This window comes from Myotis brandtii, unplaced genomic scaffold (assembly GCF_000412655.1).
Source record: "Myotis brandtii unplaced genomic scaffold, ASM41265v1 scaffold802, whole genome shotgun sequence".
Taxonomy (NCBI): Eukaryota; Metazoa; Chordata; class Mammalia; order Chiroptera; family Vespertilionidae; genus Myotis; species Myotis brandtii.
The window spans coordinates 770,797-794,651 of NW_005371230.1; the positions used below are offsets into that span (position 1 = coordinate 770,797).

Genomic DNA, 23,855 nt, shown 5'->3' on the forward strand with positions numbered 1-23,855 from the left:
CCCCGCCCCAGGGAAGAGAATGCAAAAAGGCCTCTGCCTGCCCACAGCAGACAGGATGGGACGGGGCTGGAGACTGTTTTTCGCCAAAGTAACCGCCCCAGTAGCATGAGGCCTGGATCCAAAACGATGTCCCTGGGGGACAGGAGGGAGTGGAGGGAGGGGAAGGTGGGCACTTGATCACCAGGGAGAAGGGAGGAGGGTCAGGACAGAGATGCAGGTGGATTCTCTGTGTGTAACGACCAATACGGGAGCGTTTCCCCTCCAGGTACCTCCCATCCTCAGAGGCCGCTGGGAGCACTCGGTGCAGAGGAAATGTGCCTATAAAGCAGTGGTTCTCAACCTTCCTAAGGCCACGACCCTTTAATACAGTTCCTCATGTTGTGGTGACCCCCAACCATAAAATTATTTTCGTTGCTACTTCATATAACTGTAAGTTTGCTACTGTTATGAATCGTAATGTAAATATCTGATATGCCGGATGTATTTTCATTGTTACAAATGGAACATAATGAAAGCATAGTGATTAATCACAAAAACAATATGTAATTATATATAGATTCCATCTCCAAAGCAGTAAGTAATTCAAGCTCGCCTCTAAGTCCGCACCGAGGGGAGGGTGGACTCAGTTATCTGGACATTTCTTTGAGCTTTGCTAAAAAGTCACTCTCCGAAACCAAAACATGTTTACATAAAAACTCCCAATCTTACATGTTTGTCCTTGTGCAGGAAACTCATTGCCTCCTTTCCTGCATTCTAGTCGTTAAGTAATGGCTCCAAGCCAGAGAAACAAAGCAGCACATTCTTTTGAGTCCAGTGACCTCGAAAGTAGGAGCATGAATGTCTCTAATCAAAGGACTCCCCCCCCTTCACATTTCGGGTTATTTTTGCCTCTGCACCTCCCGCAATAATCAAAGCCTGTTATCTCGGTCTTGCAATATCTGTGATTCGAGTCTCGCCTGCGTCTGGCACATCCCGCAGCAGCTGCATGTGAAGGTGAGCAAACGGTGAGCTGCTCTCTCAACGTGCAGATCCCAGTCGCAACCACGTCTTTAACGCGCCAAGTTCTGCCTGCGGACAAGTGAAGGAAATAAGATGCGATCCCCCGCAGAGGCGATCTGTAAAGCGCATTTCGATTTGTGAGCCAGGGGCTTCGAGCGATGCATTGCTCATTCTTTCGAGTCCCTTGGATAGCAAGTATTTGTTTGAAAATGTACTAGCCAGGGTCTACGCCAGTCTTCAGACCCTCCAAAGACTCAGGGAAAAGTGCTCAGAGGAGTCCGGTCGTGGGAAAGCCTTCCTTCCATGACCCGCTCAGGCCGCCGGCTCGGAATCGGGGTACGATTGCTTCCGGGGGCCGTGTCAATTTGAGGTGATGTTTATGCACTCGATCTCCAAAATGCACTCCTTAGGGTGAGACCCGAAGGGTTCAGGGCTTTGGACGACTCTTTCCAGAGGGAGAGGGAATGGAAGATTCTTGCTTGCTATGTTAGTGCCCTGGGCTGGCAGCATTCCGCCCTTTAGGATACTTACAGTAAGGGCGCATGAGTGTGGACTGCAGGGGACAGGAGTGAGTCTGGCTTTCTGAGACACAGGAAACTCCATGTGGCTACTTTCTTGAGAGTCTCGGAAGCAGACCTGGATTTTGAGGCCATGTCTATTAAAACGGCTCGGCCCTGCTATTAAAGTGGCTGCAGGGTCACTGGTACCAGAGGGTGTGGACTGAGGCAGAGAGGCCTGGGTTGGACCGGGCTCTGCCCTTCTGCCCACTGCGTGGCCCGCGCCTGGTCACCCAGCCACTCTGAGCCTCAGTTCTCCCACCTGCACAGAGGATGATCTTGTCTGTCTCTTAGGGTAATGGGGGCCCGATGAGATGGGAGCTGGAAGCACTAGTTCCCACCACGTGGTCGGTGGCCAGACACTGAGCCACCAGCAGGCACCTGTCAAATGGGCTCAGGCCTTTGCCTTCAGTGATGACCCCTCCTGCGCCTCACCAGGCCCCCGGCGCCTCCATGCATTGGCCCAGGTGAGCCGCTACCTGAGTAGGCGGAGCCCTGGAACCTCACCCCTGGACCGAGCTGGTCCGCAGTCATCCTGTCTGGAGGGTGGAGTTGGCAGATGGCATTAGAGCCAGCGTGTGGGCACCGGCTCCCTTCCCGTGGGCTTGCAAAGGGCTGGGACCTGTACTGAGTGCCACTTCCTACACTGCGATTCATGCAGGAGGTCACAGCGGCGGAGAGCCAGGGCTCCGGGCCAGGCTGCCGGCTGAAGCCTAAGTCCACTACCCCTCCTAGTGTGAGACTCTCTGGGCCTCAGTGGCTTCACCTGTGAAGTGGGCTAGTAGCGGTCTGTCTGACCACTTGGCTGGCATCTCCCCACTGTACCCATCACCTTCCTGAGCTGGACAGACTGCCCCCAGCCTGGTTCAGTTGTAAGTCAGACTTCCAGCAAGCGGGGGAGCGGGGGAACGGAGGCCTGCCTGCAACTCGGAACTCAACTCCCCGGGGGCTGCCTCTGTGAAAACGTATCTGTCCTAAAAGAATCGTCTCCAGCTCCTCATTAGTATGTGTAAACTGTATTTATGTTGCCATGTTTGGAATAAATTGAGGTGCCTAAAATATAAGTTTATTTTTCATGTTTCAACCAGCTGTTTTTTAAAAAATTGATTTCAGAGAGAGGAAGAGAGAGTGAGAGAGAGATAGAAACATCAATGATGAGAGAGACACTGGGCATTGAGCTGCAACCAAGGCATGTGCCCAGACCATGAATCAATCGTGACCTCCTGGTTCATGGGTTGATGTTCAACCATTGAGCCACACCAGCCGGGCTCAACCAGCTGTTTTTATATCTAGTAGACACAGCCACATTCATCCAATGGAAGCACACATGGACCCAGGAAAACACAATGAATGGCTTTAGAAATTAAAGATGAGTATTACTTTGTAAAAGTGATTATACACCAGAAATTAGGAAAGCTTTTGTATAATGAAAAATTACTTACTGGTTGTGGAACCGAAGTGTTTACAAACTCTTGTGTGTTAGGGATAAGGGAGAAAAAAGGAGGAAAACATTTAACTGTTGCAGGAGCTGCCCCCTTTTTCACAGTGAGCACTGGGTCTCCTGGTACAAATTTTAAAGCCCCACAGAGTTGTCCTTCGTCGACCTCTGCACCACACCTGAGAACCACCTGAGAGGTGTGGTGTGTGTTGGCATCAGGAAATTCTTCACCGAAGCCTTGAGCAAAGGGTTTCTCTGTTGAGCGCAAGCATAGACAAATCAAGAAGTGTTGCAGGTGGCCCAGCCATTGTGGCTCAGGGGTTGAGCATCGACCTATGAACCAGGAGATCATGGTTCGATTCCCAGTCAGGGCACATGCCTGGGGTGTGGGCTCGATCCCCAGTGGGGGGCGTGCAGGAGGCAGCCGATCAATGATTCTCTTTCATCATTGACGTTTCTCTCTCTCTCTCCCCCTCTCCCTTCCTCTCTGAAACCAATAAAAACATATGTTTATAAAGAAGAAGAGTTGCAGATGTAGAAAAGGAGAGGGTCCGGTGGAATACTGAGGTCAGAGCTCGTGGGCTGCTGAAGCCAGCACCTTTGTTTTGCTCTGTTCTTTCCCACCACGTTCACCCTGGCAACACACACGAACGAGCGAGAGAGACAGGGCAGGTGAGAAACCAGCTTGAGCACGTGCGGCTCAGACTGACACGGGCCCAGCTGCCAGTCTTCACCCATCGCGGAAGGAAAGTCCGCTCAGCAGAAGCCACAGAGCCGCCGAGGAGGTGGGGCTCTATTTCCTGCTGCCTCCTCGACAGGCAAGCTTCCCAGGCCAGCGGGGTGCGTGGGGACCAGCACCGCATGGTGATGGGATTAAGCCCTTGATGAATACAGCCTCCGATTGCAACCCCAGGGCCAAGCCACCAGGAGAACGAAACCCACTTTCCAAACAGGGCCCGAGGGGGTCTTGTTGCAAGAACTCCCCTCTACACGCGGAAACCTTTAACTCATAAAAGGACAAAGCGCTGGTTCCGGAAAAGCTTTGGGTAAAAAACCCACCCTGTGTGGGTCTCTGGGCTTTAAATTCAAAGCATGACTTGTGCAATGCCTGGGTTTCTGTGATGGAATAAAAGGTTTTCCTTTATGATATGTGGGGTTTCCACATGTTCGAAATCGTATTTTATGGTTTTTCCTTGTTTTTGTTTAAAATTAAGTGTGTGTGTGTGTGTGTGTGTGTGTGTGTGTGTGTGGGGGGGGGGACAGTCAAGAAGAAACAGCAACAGCAAACAAACAAAAGCCCGCGTTGATTAAGCGTAGTCAGCTCAAGAAAACACGCTTCATCCCGTGCCAAGTGACGCTTACGAAAATTGCAGCAATTTTTGATGCACTTGCCAATGTTTGTGTTATTTTTACTTTAAAGATGTAACAGATTGCCGCAGCATAAATAATTTAAGCCTCGTATTTCAGAAGCGTCCAAGCGCGTGTGTCTTTCGCTTCTGGCTTCTCTTCTGGGACGGAGCCCTGCCCAACAGAAGCAACCGCCGTGTCTCTAACACGCCATTTGGACTGTTGTTTTTTGGTGTTGAATCTATTTTTCGCCGTTCTGTTCCAAGCGCCACAGTTTCTGTCACTGTTCAGTGTGGAAGCGGTAACTCTCCTTCTACAGGAAGAAAGGGAATGAGCCCCAGAGCATTGACTTGTGATCTCGCAGGAACATCACCAGCTGGAAGGGGTGCGGGAGTGCTCGGGGAGAGACCCTAACCCAAGTCCCACAGGGGTCTGCCATTTCCACTCAGATTCATACTCAGACTTCAAGCCAGGAACAATGGGTCGCATTTTGCACACAGCGTCCTCAGTTTAACTTAAAAATAGCTTTAGACTTGGCAGATTGACTTCACACAAAATGATCCCATCCTCGATCAATTATTGGACTTCTCACTCTGTTGTGTGCCATTATGGTACAACTGAGAGAGAAGAAACATCTATGTTAAAAAAAAATCAAACGCCAATCTTTATGCTGCTCTATACTTCCTAAGTGTGGTTGAACAGCTTTTATAAACCGAAAACAAAGATCTATATATATATAAATCTATCTATATATATAAAAGGCTAATATGCTAAGTGTTCCTCCGCCTGTCCGACTGGTTGCTATGATGTGCACTGACCACCAGGGGGCAGATGTTCAGCACAGGAGCTGATATAAAAGGATATGCTAAGTGTTCCTCTGCCTGTCCAACTGGTTGCTATGATGCGTACTGACCACCAGGGGGCAGATGTTCAACACAGGAGCTGCCGAGCTGTAGTGACTTGGCAGCAGCAGTTCTCCCCGGGCGATTCCACCTTCGGCCGTGGGTTATGTTGTTGCTGGGCACTGTCAGCCCTGAATCTGGTTTACTGCACACTTGTGTTTGCATTCCACACCCTGTACAATAACAACTTTGCAGAGTGCACTCCGGGACCCCTCAGGGGATGTCGGAGAGCCAGTTTCAGCCCAATCCCCGCAGGCCAGGCAGAGGGACCCCACCTGCCAGAGGGACCCTGCACACTCTGCAGACACTGGGGAGAGGCCACGGGAGGTTGGCTCCAGGGCATTTTCAGCTGGTCTAGCCCAGTACCCCCCCCCACCCGCCACCTAATTAATTTCCTTTCAATGTGCACGAATCGGTGCACCAGGTCACTAGCACAATATAAAAATCCCAGAACAATAACGACAGCTTGTGTTCTATTTACTGCAGGCAGACATTCTGAGGTCCACCAGATGACCGGGAACTACATGTGGGACTCCAACAGCAATAAGTCATTTGACATCGGTGTCAACAAAGACAGCCTGATGCCTCTCTGGTGGAATGGATCAGAACCTCTGTGGGTCACCCTGACCAAAGCCAAAAGGAAGGTCCACATGTACTACTGGCCAGGTGAGTACATCCACCCACATCTCAAAACAACGTGGAGTCTCCAAAGACAAAGGATGCGGGTGACACATGTGAAGACCAGGCCAGGGTTTGGAAAATGAGATCTTTATTCAAGAAGGATTGCTTTTGAGCATGTTTGTATAAAAAATTGTTTTGAACTCTCTAACACCAGATCAGGCACGATGCCATTTCCAGATCCCCCTGGTTCAGCAATGCTGCTGTAATCTATCATGCCTTTTCCGGCGCTAAATCTTAGATACACACGAGAGATAGTCACAGCGTGCTTACTTGACTGGCAAGAGAATCTGGCATACCATTTCTTTAGATTTTGAGCTTCTCTATGGTGTTGAAAAGATGATTCAAAGCACTTACAACTGTCAGTAGTGTATTTAATGAAGCCCCTTGAAATAATAGTCAATGAAAAACTAAATTACTTTACTTACTGCGATGAGGTAAGTAACCATGCAAGCTACCCTGGCTTCTCTAAGGCGTCTTCAGGATTCTCTCATCTCAGCAGTCGAAAATCTTTCATTAAGGATGAGAGGACTCAGTGATAATCAACTTCGCATTGTCTTCCCACTGGTGGGATTTGTTCTCAGGTAAGTGTGCAATTTGACTTTCCCATGGGCATGGCTGTAGACACTGTCTTCCTAGTTCTTAACGGTGCAGTGCCGATGATTGCCACGTGGAAGAAGGTCTCAGGGAGGGTCTAGAAGAAATGAAGGGATAGAGAGGGAGAAGCGGACGAGGGGGTCTCGTTGGCTTGGGTTGGAGGGCAGCAGCGGCCCGATAGAATTGTGGGAGCATGGCGGGAGGTGGGGGACGGCGGCAGAGAGTGGAGAGGAGGATGAGTAAGCCGAGGCTGAATCACAGATGGCCCACACTGAGGGCGTGGCCTTCAGCAGGAGTTTGGAAGATGCTGGATGGAGGTGGTCACGTGGAGAGCTCTTCAGGGCACTCCAGGCTACGCCAGCTCTCGGAGGAGCGTAGAACACAAACAGATGGAGACGATGGAGAGCCATGCTGTGGCGAGTGCCCTGAGAGTGCCACAGAGCAGAGCTGGCATGTACAGGGGAGCGGTGAAGGCAGGAGCAGGCTGCATTCATCCAAAACTGGGCAGAAGGACAGGCAGACACAGTTTCAGGGGGAGCGCTAGAGTTTCCTCAGAAGACACCTGGGATTGTGTCCGTCGCAGCTCCCTTGGCTGATATGGTCAGAAGCTTTTGGGCAAGGGAGGGGCTTCAGAGAGCTCCATTACCGTTAAATGGAGACTCGACTTCTTCACGGAGTTGGATGTGAGATCAAGCAGACAAGACAGTGCATCGGCCGGGCGGATCAGACTTGCTGGAGGAGCCAAGCTCGTGGGTCAGCCCAATGAGGGGAGGTCTGAAGCCAAAAGCTTGTGCTGCAGTTTGAGGTCATTCTCAGAAATCATTATTTAAAAAAAACAAAAAAACAAACCAACAAGGGTCCACATGCAGACACCGGAGAGTGCAGATTGGGCGCGCTGCCTCGGGACCACCTTAGAGCAAACCCAAGGGCCCGCAAGAAGAACGCTGCCCAAGGCCAAGGGCCCTCTTCCACGCTTATCTGCTTAACCTAACACTCCAGGTCTTGGAACTTGAGCTCTTCGTGAGCAGTCACAGAGCATTATTCTTGATCTCATCCTGGAGAATCTGGCTCCTTAATGATAATAAACAACTTGAATTTCTATATCACCGAGTATCTACAAAACCTCAAAGCTAATTTGCATGTAAAATATCTTGTTGCTCCTCCAAAACAGCTCCTCAAAGGGCAAGAAAGGGCCAGTCGCTTCCTTTCGTTCACAGTTCAACAGCTAATGTGATGCGACGCCTTAAGATCAGCTCATGGTGTTAACTATCAGGAGGAAAGAAGCTGAAAGGCTAGCCTCCTAGAATTTCCCCAGTGACCTACATAGGGACTCGCTAAAGACCTCGCCGTGGTGAAGTCTTGATAGAAATTGGTTGAAAAGTCTCTGGTTTCCTACACACTGTCCAGTCCCATGGAACTGGAGACACAGATAGCGGCTGAGTGGCCGCTATCTCCGAAGGCCCTGCGGCCCGGCCCGCCAGGATGGCCCGGCACCTTGGCTGACAGCTGACGGATGAGGGTCACCGCTCTCCTCTCCCCGCTTCCCCTTGGTCCCCTCCAGCCACAGCTAATAGCACGGCGAGCGTTCATTTGTCTCCGGAAGATGAAGCGAAGTGCGGTGGCATTTCTTCTAAACATGGCTGAATTTTGTTTTTCTTCTCGAATCCTCCTCTTCCTTCCCTGGTCCCACAGGACGTTGCGCAGACCCCTCGAGGAGGCCTGGAAAACCTTCATTGCGCCAGTGAGCTGTGTTATGACACTCTGAGTCTCGCCATTAAGTCAATATTTAGAAGAGCAATTTAGAAATGGCAGGAGTTCAAGTCTTCCTGTCAGGTAGATAAAGCAGCAGACTGAAAAATTGATCAGTGGTGAGGAGTCCAAAACACCGCACCTCCAGTCCTGAGAAAGAGAATATTGTAAACAGACCCTTTATTACCCCACCCAGTGGTGCCATTGAGCTGTGCAGGGAGAAATGTGCCTCGGGACATGATCCCAGGCCCGAAATGGAATATTCCTTTGGGAAGGCCCAAAGAAACCGGCCAGGAACTGCATGACTAGGGCCTAGTAATGTTTTGCAAAGGGTAAGAGCTAACGATGTGTCCCTCACTGATTTTATTTTTATTTTTTAAAATATATTTTAGAGGGAAGGGGAGACGGAGAGAGAGATAGAATCATCAATGATGAGAGAGCATCATTGACCGGCTGCCTCCTGCACACCCCACACTGGGAATTGGGCCGCACCCTGGGCATGTGCCCTGACCAGGAATCGAACTGTGACATCTTGGTTCATAGGTTGACACTCCACCACTGAGCCATGCCAGCCAGGCTCCCTCACTGATGTTATTCCTCTGCCCTGTCCTTGTGCTGTGAGGTCCAAGGAATTTCATTGAGGGGGAGAAGGAAGAGGCTCCGTATTCACTTCACGTGGAGAGTAACCCAAAGCAGAAGGGCGCTTTTTTCGGACCACACAGTGGTGGTGGTTTTTAAGTTCATTCTTATGGCTATCATGAAATACAAAAAAGGAACAAAAAATAGAAAGCTTTTAGGAGCCTGTGGCTCAGACTCTTTGGAGTGAGAGCCTAAAGAATCTAAGTTCCACTTTGTTCCGCATGCATTTTGCAGTGTTAACTCCCTATAGCCTCGCAATCAGGAGGACGTGAAGGCAATCCTCCGTGTGGCTCTGGGTTGGGACTGGGTGCGGTCTGGGCCCTTCTACTGGCCTCTTCCTGTCCTGAGCAGGTGTTCAGATGAATAAGACACCTTCTATGTGGGGGAAAGACACACTTCTTCCTCGCTTCCCCTCACCCACTTGCCAGAGGTGAGCTGGGTGGGGAGTTAACCATGGGTATCTGACTCAGCTTCTATCAAGTTTTAGTTGTTAAAAGCAAGGTGATTTCATCAGGATACGTAAGGAGGCACATATTGGCTATTGATCAGGAATTGTGGATTGCTCACAGCATCCTCTCCTTGTCTGCTGTGGTGGATCCCTGACAACCTTCAACTGGGCTGTACTTAGATGCAGACACTAAGGCTCAGGGAATAGTAGGAGCCCAGCATCAATCACACAAATGTGTGCATTAACATTATGGCCCAGCTGTTTGACTCTATGTATGTGACTTCAAACACTTGGATAACAAGTGGAATTTTTTTCAGGCAATATTTGACATTGCAAAGAAAAGGGATCCAAATTTTCACTAAATGTTCCAATAACATCCCCAATTTGTCATTAGAGTTTACGATGTATGTAATTTTAGAACTGGGAGAGGCCTTAGTATGTAGTTTGCTGGTTCCTACACTCTTTGGGAAATGGATAAAAACTATGGATTCTCTTTCCAGATCAACACACCCATACATACTACACTCACAATTTTGTGCTCATGGAATACAAGAGACCACAATGTTGAGGATTCCGAATGGTTTTCCATGGCAACATTTGTCTCTATAATATCTAGATTTGATATATTTTTAAAAAATATATTTTATTGATTTTTTACAGAGAGGAAGAGAGAGGGATAGAGAGTTAGGAACATCGATGAGAGAGAAACATCGATCAGCTGCCTCCTGCACACCTCCTACTGGGGATGTGCCTGCAACCAAGGTACATGCCATTGACTGGGATCGAACCTGGAACCTTTCAGTCCGCAGGCCGACGCTCTATCCACTGAGCCAAACCGGTTACAGCTAGATTTGACATTTTAAATGCAATGCAAACATGTGTTAAAAACTCACCAAAGTATCCAATGAAACACAAGCTCTTGTCATTAATGATGTCTGGCAAGAGTAGGCGTGGGTCAAAATTCTCTAAGACTCTTTGGGTTGAATTCACCTTGAATTACTTCCTTTGTGTGTTGGTAACTTTGGTAAAACTTCATCACTAAGGTTGTCTGTGTCAGCAAGAAAAAGATGACAAATTCGCATTTCGAGTTGAGGTCTTCCCAAAGAAGTGATTTTCAGAAGCAGGATTTCTAGGCGTCAACCATTTAATAGTCTTGTTTTTTTATTGATGTTCCCCTTTCCAACCCCCCTCCACTTTTCCCCTCCACCCAGTCCCCCCTTCCCCAAGCCCTTGCTACATTATTGTCTGTGTCCATAGGCTATGCTTAGATGCATATATGTTCTTTGGTTAATCTCTTCCTACCCTTTCCTCCCTCTGAGATCTGCTATCTGTCTGTTCCATGCATCCATGTCTCTGGACCTATTTTGTCAGTTTATTGTGTTAGATTTCACATATAAGTGAGATCATGTGATATTTGTCTTTCTCTGACTGGCTTATTTTGCTTAACATGATAATCTCCAGGTCCATACCTGCTGTTGCAAAGGGTAAGAGACCCTTCCTTTTTCACAGCTGCGTAGTATTCCATTGTGTAAATGTGCCACAGCTTTTTTATTCACTCATCTACCGATGGGCACGTGGGCTGTTTCCAGATCTTGGCTATCGTAAATAGTGCTGCTATGAACAGCAACCATTTCTGCTGCAGGGAAATTGAGGAGGCATTGCCTCTCTGCACTGCTGTCTGCAGAAGCAATTCCTGCAGCATTGGAAAGTTTTCATAGCTACCCAGCCACATCCAACCCTCTTTTGTAAGATGATGGCATGTTGGCCAATAGAGCTCAGAGTCTTTCAGCGGCATCCAGATGGAATTTGAAAACCTTAAAGAGAAATCCAGGGATGAACTCGCCTTCCTCACAAATCACGGGAAACGTGTTTCTTCATAAAACATCTTACAAGGGTGTGACTCAAGGCCCGGGAACAGGCTCTCAGGAGACAACTATGAGCAAAACCAGATACAGGCTTTTCTCAGCCCCTGAGAATTTACCATCCCGTCAAGGAGACAGATGATAATCTCACATTAGCCCACGAAAATGTAAAAGTGCATTTGTTCAAGGCATGATCATGGAAAGCATATTGCATCATGGCATCATCTATAAGGGATCTGGTTTCATCTGGGAGCGTGACTCAACACCTGAGAGGGTGGCTAAGGTGGGGAAGCGAGAGTGAGGGTGTTGGGTGGGACAGAGCATCCAGACTGAGGGAACAGCATGTGCTGAAGTCCTGGATGGGATGGGAGACACGCGGAGGAAACTGAGAAGGGAGGGAGGACGGAGTGTGGGTGAGGTGGAGAGAAGCTGAGGCCAGGCCAAGCTCTCTGGTTGGAGCTGAAGAAGTTGTTCTTATCGTGGGAGGAATAAGAACTCATTGGAAATTTTTAAGAAGGAAGGTGACAGTATCACACTGGCATGTTGACAAGACTGCTCTGGCTGTAGCATGGACAATGGAATGTAGGCATCCACCATGGATGGACAAGGGGTGACCAACCAGTTAGGATGTTATTGCTCGGACCCAGGAGAGGAGAGGTTAGCTAGGACCAGGACAACAGAAGTGGTGAGAAATCGGTGGATCTCCAGGACCTGCTGATGGATTGGATTGGGGATTAAGAGATTGAGCCAAGGCCGGGGAGGGTCTTGTGCTCCTGTGGCACCAATGGCCTCCCCACATTTGCCAGCATCTCCCCAGAGCATGGGAGGGGGATCCAGAGGGAAAGGTTCTGACAGGGTGGAGAAAAGGGCCCAAAGGTGGTACTTCCTGTAGTGAACCAGTCCTCCGTATAGAATGCCGGAGTCTTGGCTTTTGGTGGCTGAGGACTGTTACCTGCACCCATCCCTCCCAGGCTGTGCCACAGTCTCGGTTGGTGCCAAACACCTCCTGGTCGGCGCCCTCTGCTGTGCCTCTCCTAGCCGGGTCGGGGCCGGCGGCTGTCTGATTGAGCGTGTGTTGGGAGGGACCGAGGTGGCACTTCCCCCACCAGAGCCCTCTGTGTGCAGAGAGCTCTGCTCCCTCCTGTTCTCCTGCTGTGTTTCAGCACGTTGCTGGGGCACTGGGGGAACCTCGGGGAAATTTAGAGAAAAGAGCCAAAAAGTGCCTCCTGGACCAATTCAGCCACCTCCTCACTGGGGACCGCCACTTACTTGACCTGTGCTCCAGTTTCCTCATTTGTCCAACAGGGATGACCAGATGCACCTCGCAGGCTTGCTGGGCACGTGAATGAGACAAGATATGTAGAGTATTTGACCAGAGTAGATGCTCAATCCATCCTCTGCCCCCAGATTCCAGAAGGAGAGCTTAGCCTATGTCCATTTTCATGAGACACAGGGGAGTGCGCCCCCCCGCCCCCCAGCTCACTCTTAGCCCCAAAGAAAAATTCTTGAATTCACATCAGGAATTCAAACATACCCTTCAGCAAAGAGCACAGAGTGAAACAAGCCCTATTTTAACTCGCCAAGAGAATTCAGGGCAACTAAGGGATAGGAGGGGGTGTTTCCAGAAAAGGGGTGGGCAGCTGGAGCTGGCCACTTTGTCATTGGAGAAGGAAAGGAGGCCAAAGCCTGGCTTTTTCATGTCTCGGGGTTGGGAGGCAGAGACCACGGACAGGGTAAGTCATGCACATGACCACACGCAGAGGTGGCACTCACCACCGGGCAGTGTGGGCACTAGACTGGCCTCTGGCTATTGGCCCAAGGGTGGCAGAGGGGTGACGTTGCGGGGCCCCCACACACAGCACTCACTCCTGGTCCCAGGGTTCCTGGAAGTAACCCAGAACCACCTCACAGGTCAGGGTCCAAGGTCCCCTCAGACACATCGGGAAAGGGCCATTTGTCAGACTTGGAGATCACAGGCTCGGATTTGAGGGGGTGGGGTGGGGAGTCCCTGGACAGGTGCCAGAGCTCAGCAGCCAACTGCAGGGCTCAGCTCTGCAGTAGAGGAATCGACAGCATGTTGCATCCTGAGTTGGCCCGGTCTGTTGTGGCCCAAACCCCAGGAAAGCATCTGTTTGGAGAAGGAGGCTTTGGTTGGGAATACCTTGTGGGGCAGAGGTCAAGACGGCTTCCCGTGGGCCAGCATGAGCTCGCTGCGCTCATGTGATCAGTTGTAAGATTTGGATGATCTGGAAGCACAGCACCTGCCTCAGCCCCGATAGCCTACCTGAGGGCCCCCAGGGACATCATTCCTCACCTGCTTCCACCTGGGAGGGCAGGCCCGACCCCGGCCCGGAGACTGTCCCACCGAAAGCCAACCAGCGGGTGCAGAGAGGAAACCCCACCTTTGCCCTCATCGTGCTTTGCTGTAGCTTCACCACCGACTTCTAAGGCACATGCTTCTTCTCACCCCGGCTCCCTGTCAGTCACTCTGGTGCCACTGAGGCATGTTCATTGAGGTTTTGGAATCTGCTCTAATGGACACATTGCTTCTCATCTCCTTTGTCGCCTGGGCTGGCTCCCTGCCCCTGCACACAAGGCCCGTCTTTAGCGGCGTCCTGTGCTGGGGCCCGCCCACCACCCTCTTCTCCATCAGAAGAGAGACGCTGCCAGAGGTCTCCCAGCCCCGTGGGCCCTCCTGACCCTGGGGATCAAAGGCTCCCCTGTCGCCCAGGATCTGTTCCCACAAGCTCCTGCGTTTTCCTGGAAAAGTTTCCATGTTTCTAAGCGAGTTAATTGGCTTAGCTGCTTTAATAAGCTCTCTTGAGACATGGATTCAACAATTGTACACCTGCCTCCCATCACAGAAAATGCAGCTCTCAGGGCTTATTGCTACAAGATGTGTCAAAGCTGGCAAGTGCTTGGAAGGTGAGACCTGTGCTCTAGGAAGTGGGGGGAATGTGAGTTTTATGGGATCCCCTTGGTGGTCCTTGGAGAGAGTTGCCAGGAAGCCAGGCTCCTGTGGGGAAGCTGTGGGCATATCCCAGGGCTGGGAGAGCTGGCCACCAGCCGGCAGGGAGGGAGACATTGGGATGTTCACTTCTCCCATCCGTGGCTTTTCCGTTCTCACCTGTAAAATAAAAAGATTTAAAAAAAATTTTTTTTTATTATTTTTATTTATTTATTTATTTATTTATTTTCAAATATATTTTATTGATTTTTTACAGAGAAGAATGCAGAGGGAAAGAGAGTTAGAAACATCGATGAGAGAGAAACATCGTTTAGCTGCCTCCTGCACGCCCCCCACTGGGGATGTGCCCGCAACCAAGGTACATGCCCTTGACCGGAATCGAACCTGGGACCCTTCAGTCCGCAGGCCGACGCTCTATCCACTGAGCCAAACCGGTTCGGCAAAATAAAAAGATTTGATGTGAGGCATTCATAGGGCATCACTTGCCTTGTAGACATCATTGATTTGCATATTTATTTGGACAGTTGTGGGCCATGGCAGTCAAGTGATGTTGTGATAAAATGGGTATATTAAAGTAATTTTCTAATGATGGAAGTGTTTTCCAGAAATGCCTTTTTATAAAAATATTTTTTTATTGATTTCAGAGAGGAAGGGAGAGAGAGAGAGAGATAGAAACATCAATGATGAGCCCTAGCCTGTTTGGCTCAATGGATAGAGCGTTGGCCTGTGGACTGAAGGGTCCCAGGTTCGATTCCGGTCAACGGCACATGCCTGGGTTGTGGGCTCGGTCCCCAGTGTGGGGCACGTGGGAGGCAGCCAATCTGTCTCTCTCTTCCTCCGAAATCAATAAAAATATATTTTTAAAAAAAAAGAAACATCAATGATGAGAATCATTGATTGGCTGCCTCCTGCACAACCCCTACTGGGCATCAAGCCAGCAATCCAGGTATGTGCCCTGACCAGGAATCAAACCATGATCTCCTGGTTCATAGGTTGATGCTCAACCACTGAGCCACACTGGCCAGGCTGAAAAAATGTCTTTTTAATTAATTCATTCATTTATTTTGCACAAAGGTGGCCCTCTGGTTGTCTGTAAGTTCCCTGTAACTCTGTTTTCTCCTCAGGGCATATTCATGAGGTTGTAGGAGAGGTTACTCACCCTGCCTCAGGTGAGAATATCAGTGGGAAGGTGGACTTTAGACAGAGATGAGATGATGTCCTAAAAATGAACCCCTAATTAAGGGTAATTCCCATCCAGTTTCCCTGGGAGCCAGGAGGAAACAAGGGGGAGCGAAGTCAGACATGCCCTTGGAGTGGTTGTGAAACCAGAATCTCATTCCAAATCTCACTCTATTTATTCTGTGAAACTGAGAGGTCCAGGCCATCATCTCTGTCTCCCCACAGATCCCCCCACAGAGAGGCAGGCACCTTGGAGTGACCTGCAATGACCTCCTCTGAGCAGACTCCATGCTCCTGGGGAAGCCCAGCAATGGCCTGGAGGCAGCAGCCCCGAGGGTGAGCCATGCGCCCACGTCCACAGATGACCCCTGTGGTAGATCCAGAAAGGGGCCCACAGACTCCTGGGCAGAGAACTGTCTGGTGGGATCCATACAGCACCCCCTCCAGTCTGCTCATTTCCATCAGATAAACACCAAGGAGAACAAGACCAAGCGCCCGCGCTAATTCACGAAGCAAAACTAGCCTTGCTCTCTCTAAAACCGCCCGTTCACTAGCTCATGTTTCATCACATTATTGCATCGTGGCTGTCACTTCTTGCTGGCTGCTTTCCTTGTCATTTATTCATTCTGGGTTAGGAGATTCGAGGTAAGGGAAATGCTTCTCCTTTTTTTAAAAAAAAAAAATAATATTTTTTATTGATTTCAGAGTGGAAGGGAGAGGGAGAGAAAGATAGAAACATCAATGATGAGAGAGAATCATTGATTGGCGGCCTCCTGCACGTCCCCTACTGGGGATCAAACCCGCAACCCGGGCATGTGGCCTTGACTGGAGTCGAACCCAGGACTCTTCAGTCCATAGGCTGACGTTCTATCCACTGAGCCAAACCGGCTAGGGCTGCTTCTCCTTTTGAGACTTCACCAAGGAGAAGCCATTGGACAGGACAAGGGAGCAGAAGGATTGCATTTGCCCCTGTTTCTGTCCACTTGGGTAGGAGTCTAGTTCTGTCTCAGGGCACATGGAGGTATAGCTTATATTCAAAGAAACCATGTCTGCAGGACTTGCATTCAGCTTATTGATACTAACATTCAAATCCTCCATATCTTTATATAACTATTACATTTTATATAGATACATCTTCTATATCTGTTATTCTTTACATCTTTCTACTGACAACGTTTGTATTAGGTTGGCAGCAGGCTCATACATCTTGTGTTCATTGAGTCTCTTGATTGCATTATTTTCTCTTGTGCTTGATTTAATCTCATGTTTTTAAATTTATCAAGGCCCCTAAGTATACAAAATCCACTGCTAATCTATACTAATAAAAGGGTAATGTGCTAATTAGACCAGGAGACCTTCCGGACGTCCTTCTGGACAAAGCCATGGTGGTGGGGCCAAGGCAGAGGTGGTTAGGGCGATCAGGCCAGGAGGGGAGGGCAGTTGGGGGCAAGCAGGCCGGCAGGCAGAGTGGTTAGGGGCGATCAGGCAGGCAGGCAGGTCAGCAGTTAGGAGCCAGCAGTCCCAGATTGCGAGAGGGTGCAGGCCGAGCTGAGGGACACCCCTCCCCCCCCCATGCACGAATTTCATGCACCGGGCCACTAGTGTTGCCAATAAGAGGCCATGCTGAGTGATTGGCCTGGAAATGAAGTAAAAGTGGTTAATGACTACAAAGGTGGAAAATCCGTGATGGTTATTGCTCTTCAGCCACACATGTCCCTTCCACCATAGCTACGAACTTGAAGAATAAGAAAGTGATGGAAGCTGTTAAAGGGTTTGCTTCATTAAAGGGTCTGAAGGCCGTGAGACCAAGTTGAGAAGGGCGCATATCAGACACAGAGAAACTTCTAATGACCCGGATCAAAGACCAGCCACAGGACCATTTTCCTCTCAGCACCGTGCCGATCATGGCCAAGGCAAAGCGTCTGCAGTGTTGAGAGAAAAGGCTGGACCCTCCTACAATGCTGAATTGACTGCTAGCTCTGGGTGGCTTAAATGACTCAAGAATCGTTATTAATTACATAGTGTGAAAGTGAGGGGTTAGTCTGGAGTACTGATGTGAAGGCAGCTGAAGAATTTTCGGAAACTCTAGATAAGCTGACTGTGGAGGAAAATTACTTGCCAAAGCAAATATTCAAGTTGATAAAAACCCCCCTAATCTGGAAATGAATGCCTGAAATGACTTTCATCCATAAGGAGGCCAAGTTAATATCAGGTTTCAGGGCTTTTAAGGACAGGATAACAGTCTTGCTTGGGGGCAATGTTGCAGGATGCAAATTGAAACCCTTTGTGATCTGGCACAGTGGGAACCCAGGGCCTTCAAGCATATCAGTAAGTACACATGCCAGTACACTGCAGGGGCCATGAGAAGTCACCGATGACCCCGCTCCTCTTCCAGGGTGCCCTGCTGGTTTGTTAAGCCAGTGAAAGGGAGAGAAGTAGGTTTGGAGAATAATATACCTTTCAAGATTTTACTTATTGTTGATCATGCTCCTGAACATCTTGCTTTTACTGGTTATCTTCTTCCCAATATCAGAGTGGATATTCTCCCTCGAACCACTACCTCTTTGAGTCAACCAATGGATCAAGGAATTATAGCAGCTTTTAAAAGATTATTTTATTTTTATTGATTTCAGAGAGGAAGGGAGAGGGAGAGAGAGATAGAAACATCAATGATGAGAGAAAATCATTGATTGGCTGCCTCCAGCATGCCACCTACTGGGACTAAGCCCATAACTCGGGCATGTGCCCTTGACTGGAATCAAACCTGTGACCTTTCATTCTGCAGGCCAATGCTCTATCCACTGAGCCAAACCAGCTAGGGCTATCACAGCATTTAAGGCCTATTATCTGAGGGAGACTTTTGCTCAGGCTACCATGCAACTGAGAAAGACACGAAGACACTAATGCAGTTCTGGAAGGATGCTGCCATGGTTCTCAAGTTAAAATTCATTGTAATTTTTAAAAATAAAAAAAAAATCCATAACACTGTTACTATAGGTCTACATTGCCACACATTGTGTCTAACTTTACTATATAATTCTATGTGTAATCAATAAAATTTTTTTACATCATCCTTTAACCTATGCAAGTATACATTTCTCAGGTGAACTGTATAACTATGCCAAAATTAAATCCAGATTCATTTTAATCCAACAAAGCATTAAAAGAATATATGATTGATAATATTAACAAACATAATTATTATACAAAACACTTATGGTTTGATATCAATGTACAAACACAAAAAAGTGTGCAGCTTTTTATTTATGAAGTGTATTGAGTACTTTTGGTCAGCATGATCGTATAGGTTTCAGGTGTGCATTTCTATCTTAGAAGATCTAAATATTGCACAGTGTGCCCACCACCCAAAGTTAAAACTTCTCAATGCAGTTTGCTTTATCTGCAAAAGCCTGGTCAAAATTCCATTGCTTGCTTGCAAACTCACATAACTATATGTCAGATGTGCCAGAAGCAGATACCTGGCCACACTGTGTAAGGCTGGTAATCTTTTGTAGGATAGGCGGTGTCTTACTTGCATTTGGGGTGTTGACCCCGAGCACAGAGTAGATACAAAGTGTGGGCCCACTCACACCTGGCTGACTAAATTATCTTTGAGAGAAGAATAAACATTCACAAATGAACCTTCAACCGATGAAACACAGGTATCTTAAGTGCTCTAACTGGCCAAGATCCCACTGGCATTTCTTCCAATGATGAATATTTTCCAAGAACCCATGGGCAGGATTTACTCTTGGGGCCTGTAGCCTGTTCATCCTTCTCAACAAACGAGTCTTGGGCAGGCAGCTTCCTGCCTTCTGGGCCTCCCTTAGATAGGCTTGCTCTCCCTGCACCCATGATATCAGCCAGGGAGGGATGGCGTCTCCACGGAGCACTCAGAGCTTGCTCCGGTATGCCGGATGAAGGAATTCTTCTTGGGGGCTGCCCCACCTGCTAATAAATCAGCTGTAACCAGCTACACACCAGATGGCTACCAGCTGGAACCAGATGTACCCAGGAGTGGAGTTAATGTGATTCTTGACAGAGACACTCCTTTCTCCCCACATTCCCAACTTGTCCCACTTTGACTCACTTCCACCTTGGAAATCATTCTCCCTGGGCTACAGGAAAGCTCGCCATCTGGTCTCCTGACACCCCCTGTCTGGGGCTGTGTTGTGCTGACAGTTCTCCACACACACCTTATTGTGTCTAACTTTGAACTTTTGCTTCTGCTGCTCTCTTTGCTGGGGATGTCCCTTTCTTTCCCACCTTCACTCCCAGCCCCCGACGCATTGGCTAGATGCAGTCTGTGCAACTGAGCCCAACATGGGCATTCAAGAAAGGCTTCCAGGAGGAAGTGCCCCTCACCACCCAGTAAGTGTGCATTTCACTCAGCCTTCACGCATACACTGTTTTCCTGTATGTCTCCTCCCACTGGACTCCTCTCCGGGATGCTCCGGGTTGGAGACCCCGGCTGATAAATGCCTGTTTCCACCTCGTTTGAACATGGCAACTAGTTCATAGTAGGTGCTCAATGAATGCACCCAACTAACTCAAACTGAAACGGGCTCAGCCCTCTCCTGCCTTGTATCCTGAGAAGTTGGGAGTCTCTTCCTCAGGGCAACTGCTTCTACCTGCCAGGGGGCTGGGGCAGAGAAGCTAAGGCCACAGCAGCCCCTACCATCTGAATGCCTTTTATTCTTTTGCTTCATTTGGGGAGAGGCAAGGTCACGGCTCCGAGTCCTTGCTTTTGCTCGGTGATTTTTAGGCTTGCTAATCTAGTGCAGCCCCTCTAAGTCCAGTCAGACTAGTGAAATGCTTATTTTATTATTCCTGGACTAATCAGATAGTGCCTAATACCTGACTGTAGAATAGGCAATGGTACAAGAGAGGAATTAGTGGTTATGAAAAACTCTACAGGAAAAATGTTTTAATGGAGACATTTCTATGTACTAATTAATTTTTTGTTTCAAATGTGGGGATTGAGGAAGACAGTTATTAACCGTCCCTGCCAGGGACACTGGTGTTGCATGGAAATGACATTTGAGAATTTCTGCTCCAGTTAAACAAAATTACAGTTAACTATGCCACTTACCAGCAATAAGTTCTTTTATTTCTTAAAAATGAACAACAATTTTATTTTATTTTTTATTTTTTTACTAATGGAGCTTACATCCTGAAATAAGCTCATCACCCTACCTCAATCATTGAAGAAGATAACTATTTACTATCTATTTCCTTCTTAGGCTGTGAAGTGGAGATTCTTGGTGTGAGACCCACCTACTGCCTGGAATATAAAACTTCCCCGACGGATATCAATTTTGCCAACGCAGTCAGCGATGCTCTCGACTCCTTCAAGTAAGTGCCCCAGGTTCTTAGCCATACCCTTGTTCTTCCTGGTTTCCAGGACCAAAGATAAATGCTAACGTGAATTCAGAAGGCTTGGTGTAGGTGGAATGTAGGCCATGATTTGGTGAATGCTTGTATCTCAGAAGATATCAACAAATATTTGGCTAAAAGAAAGGATCTGTGGTGAAATAGGTGTGGAAAATGGCTCTACCCTCTTCTTAGAAATGTACAAAGCAATGAACACATCAGAAGATAGAACTTTATTTTCTTCTCTCCCATGAAACCATAACACGCAGTTTGGAAAATGCAAAAATTAGTAATAGCACATGCGAGTCTGTCAGGGAATGTGACCTACAAGGCAAGTTAGGACAAAGCCTCAAGTCAGTCTCAGAAATCACTGAACGTGACATCAAGATGGCTAACCAGGTGGGGTGGTCTCCATGAAAAATCAGCCGCCAAGAGGCTGAGGATGTTGGGGCTCTTATGTTTCCAGGGCTGGACCTGGGGTCACCGTGGCTACTGAAGGGGTCTCATGGGCCGGTCAAGGCAGAAGACCCATAGTATTCAGTGTGGAGACCATGGAAGGACTTCCATGCAGGGCAGCTCCCGAGAGCCTTCACGCCATAGGCACTGGCCACGTGAATGGGCCTCAGGTAGCATTGGCCAAGTATGAATCCCATTCTTGCCACCAGCACCGCAGGCATCATGGGGAGCAGCAGTGACCCCCACGGAGCTGAAGGGAGGAGATAACAGGATGGCCTTTGCTGTCTCTTAGAGTGATTCCACTTCCATGAAAGTCTATCAAGAGGGCGCTCTGGGCACATAAGGGTTCAGGCTCTGATTGACAGGTTGGAGAGAAAATAGGTTTAAAAAACTTAAAAGTTGAGAAGGAACAAATTAAAATTTTAGGGTGTTTGAGGGGGTGGTGGTGGAGGGGAGTGGAGACAGGGTTTGGAGGAAGTCACCTGTAAGTCAATATTCATTTGCGTGGGTGGTGGGAGGAGGGGAGTGGAGACAAGGGACAGGGTTTGGAGGAAGTCACCTGTAAGTCAATATTCTCCACATGGTGTGTAACTCACATGTGCTCTGTGATCTGCCTCCTGCCTACTCTGCGGTCTTTCCTTGCCCACAAGTGCTGGACCACCACCCGCACGACGAACTGGAATGTTGTGTGGCAGCCTCGTTTGTGCAAACAAAGCGGAACGGCGCGGCAGGCGTAGCAGATGAGCTGGAACTTTCGATGGGCCTATGCCTGCATGAGGCTGTTTCCAGCGCTCCCTACAGCCTGCCGCCTTGCCAAATATGAAAATGTGGAACATAGTTGTCACACAAACACCTCCCAGTTATGCAACACTGTTTGGCAGTGTGATCTTTTTTGCATCCACCTTGTCTTGACAGCTGAATGGTGTCCCACTGTACACCGCCCAGGGACTCACAGGTAGAGAAGCGCCGCACACACAGCTACGGGAATCCCAGCTCAGCGCTGGCCTGCACGCTGGCCAATCAGGCGGGCCTCCCTGTCCCGAGGCCCAGGCCCACCTGCTGCTGGAGGGACAGTGCTCTGTGTCCGAGAGAAGTGTGTTTCTGCTTCCTGTTTCTAGGGAAGTTTTCCTTTTTTCGTTTCCAAGCATCATGGCACAGCTATGGCACCCGGGAGGCACAGCTTTACCGTGGAGCACAGCGTTCGGCCATGGGGAGGATGGTGTTTTGTTGTTGTGGGTAGTGGTGGTGCTGGCGGTGGCAGTAATGTGTGTGCACGGGTGTGCGTGTGTTTAGAAAGGCGCTGGGCTCCTCTAGAGAGAAAACACTGCAAAGAACTGGAGGCCCAGGAAAATGGCCCCAAGCGAGGCCTCCACATGGTGATTCTGGGCTAACACATTGCCCAGCATTGCAGGCGTCTCTGTAGACGGCCTTGGCCTCCAGGGCATGGCATTCACATGGCATTAGGAAGGTTGAGAACCACTGGTCTAGAACAATCAAGATGACTTCGCAAGTCGCAGCTCCTTCATGCAAGAGTGTGACTCAAAGGAATCATTAATTCTCTTGGTGCGTGTGTTCAGGCAAAATGTATAAGTATTTACCTTGCCATCAGCCCCAAATGACGAAGCGTGTTTAGAGCCCATACTCCCCTCAGTTTTTTTCCGGCTTTGTCTCAAATTCCTAGCTGTAATATGAAGAGCATTTAGAGCTCTCACACATGAGTGTGCAAACACACACACACACGCCTCCCGGTCAGTGCTCAGTGGTCAGTGCTGCTTATTTAGTGTCTGTTTTCTCTGCTATTAGTTTGAGGAGCAGCAGGAACAGACACAGGAGAGATAAGGCCTTGACAGAAGGCAGGAGAGACGGTCAAGGTCTTAAAGGTGGACTCCCGCCAGGGACAGCCTGTCAGCAAAGGGCCCCCATCAGCCAAGACACTGTGTGACTGTGTAGAAGCACTGACCCGGCTTCCTTTTCTGGCCTGGGCGTCGCCTCCAGTGCTCATCGCGCTTTACCGACCCGAGTCATGCTCTTGTCCGTTCTGCCTTTGCATGTGGACAGCTTCAGCGTGGGGTGTGTGTGTGTGTAGCACTGATGTCATCAACGCCCACCTGCTAGGGTTGTGTCAAAGCTCAATTGCCAGCGACCCTTGCTCTACGTGCGGGCGGGCACTCCGCGGTGTCCCCCTCACCCCACGCTTTACAAGGGAGCCCGCTCCTGACAGCTGAACGCGTGCCTCCTCACCTCGCTGGGACCAGAGCCCAGTCCTCCCCACGGGGTGCGGGACCCGGTCTTTCGGGGCCTCTCCTGAGTGTGGAGTGAGTGACATCTGCTTCCCAGGCATTTCTCAGCCCTCTGTCCACACGCACCGCTGCTAGCCTGGGCTCGTGCGGGTGGCGGTGGCCCAGGGGCCTGGCAGTCTGCTCGCTGTCTCCTGTGCTCAGCGACACGCAACCCCGGTCGCTGGTACTTTGGTGCCTTGACACTGCTCAAGGGGACACCCCGGCACCCCCTGCCCATATGGCCACGTCCCTGTCTAAAAAGAAAGCAGGTGAGATCCACGTCGCTTCATCCATCCCCCGGAGTCCTGTTTGCAGGATGTCCGTGCTTTAGTGGCAGGGGAAGGTGCATGACGTGGAGCCCAGCGAGCCCCAGGAGCTGGGCGG

General features: G+C 49.3%; 1 protein-coding gene across 1 annotated transcript in view; it reads left to right on the forward strand.

The window, feature by feature from the left end:
- The window catches only part of ENPP6 (ectonucleotide pyrophosphatase/phosphodiesterase 6), a 77,035-nt gene that overhangs the window by 28,471 nt on the left and 24,709 nt on the right, over nucleotides 1-23,855 (forward strand). The window contains exons 2-3 of the mRNA XM_005883861.2: nucleotides 5,730-5,909; nucleotides 20,607-20,718. Of these exons, the coding sequence (XP_005883923.1) occupies nucleotides 5,730-5,909; nucleotides 20,607-20,718 (292 nt within the window). The remainder of the gene's footprint in view (nucleotides 1-5,729; nucleotides 5,910-20,606; nucleotides 20,719-23,855) is intronic.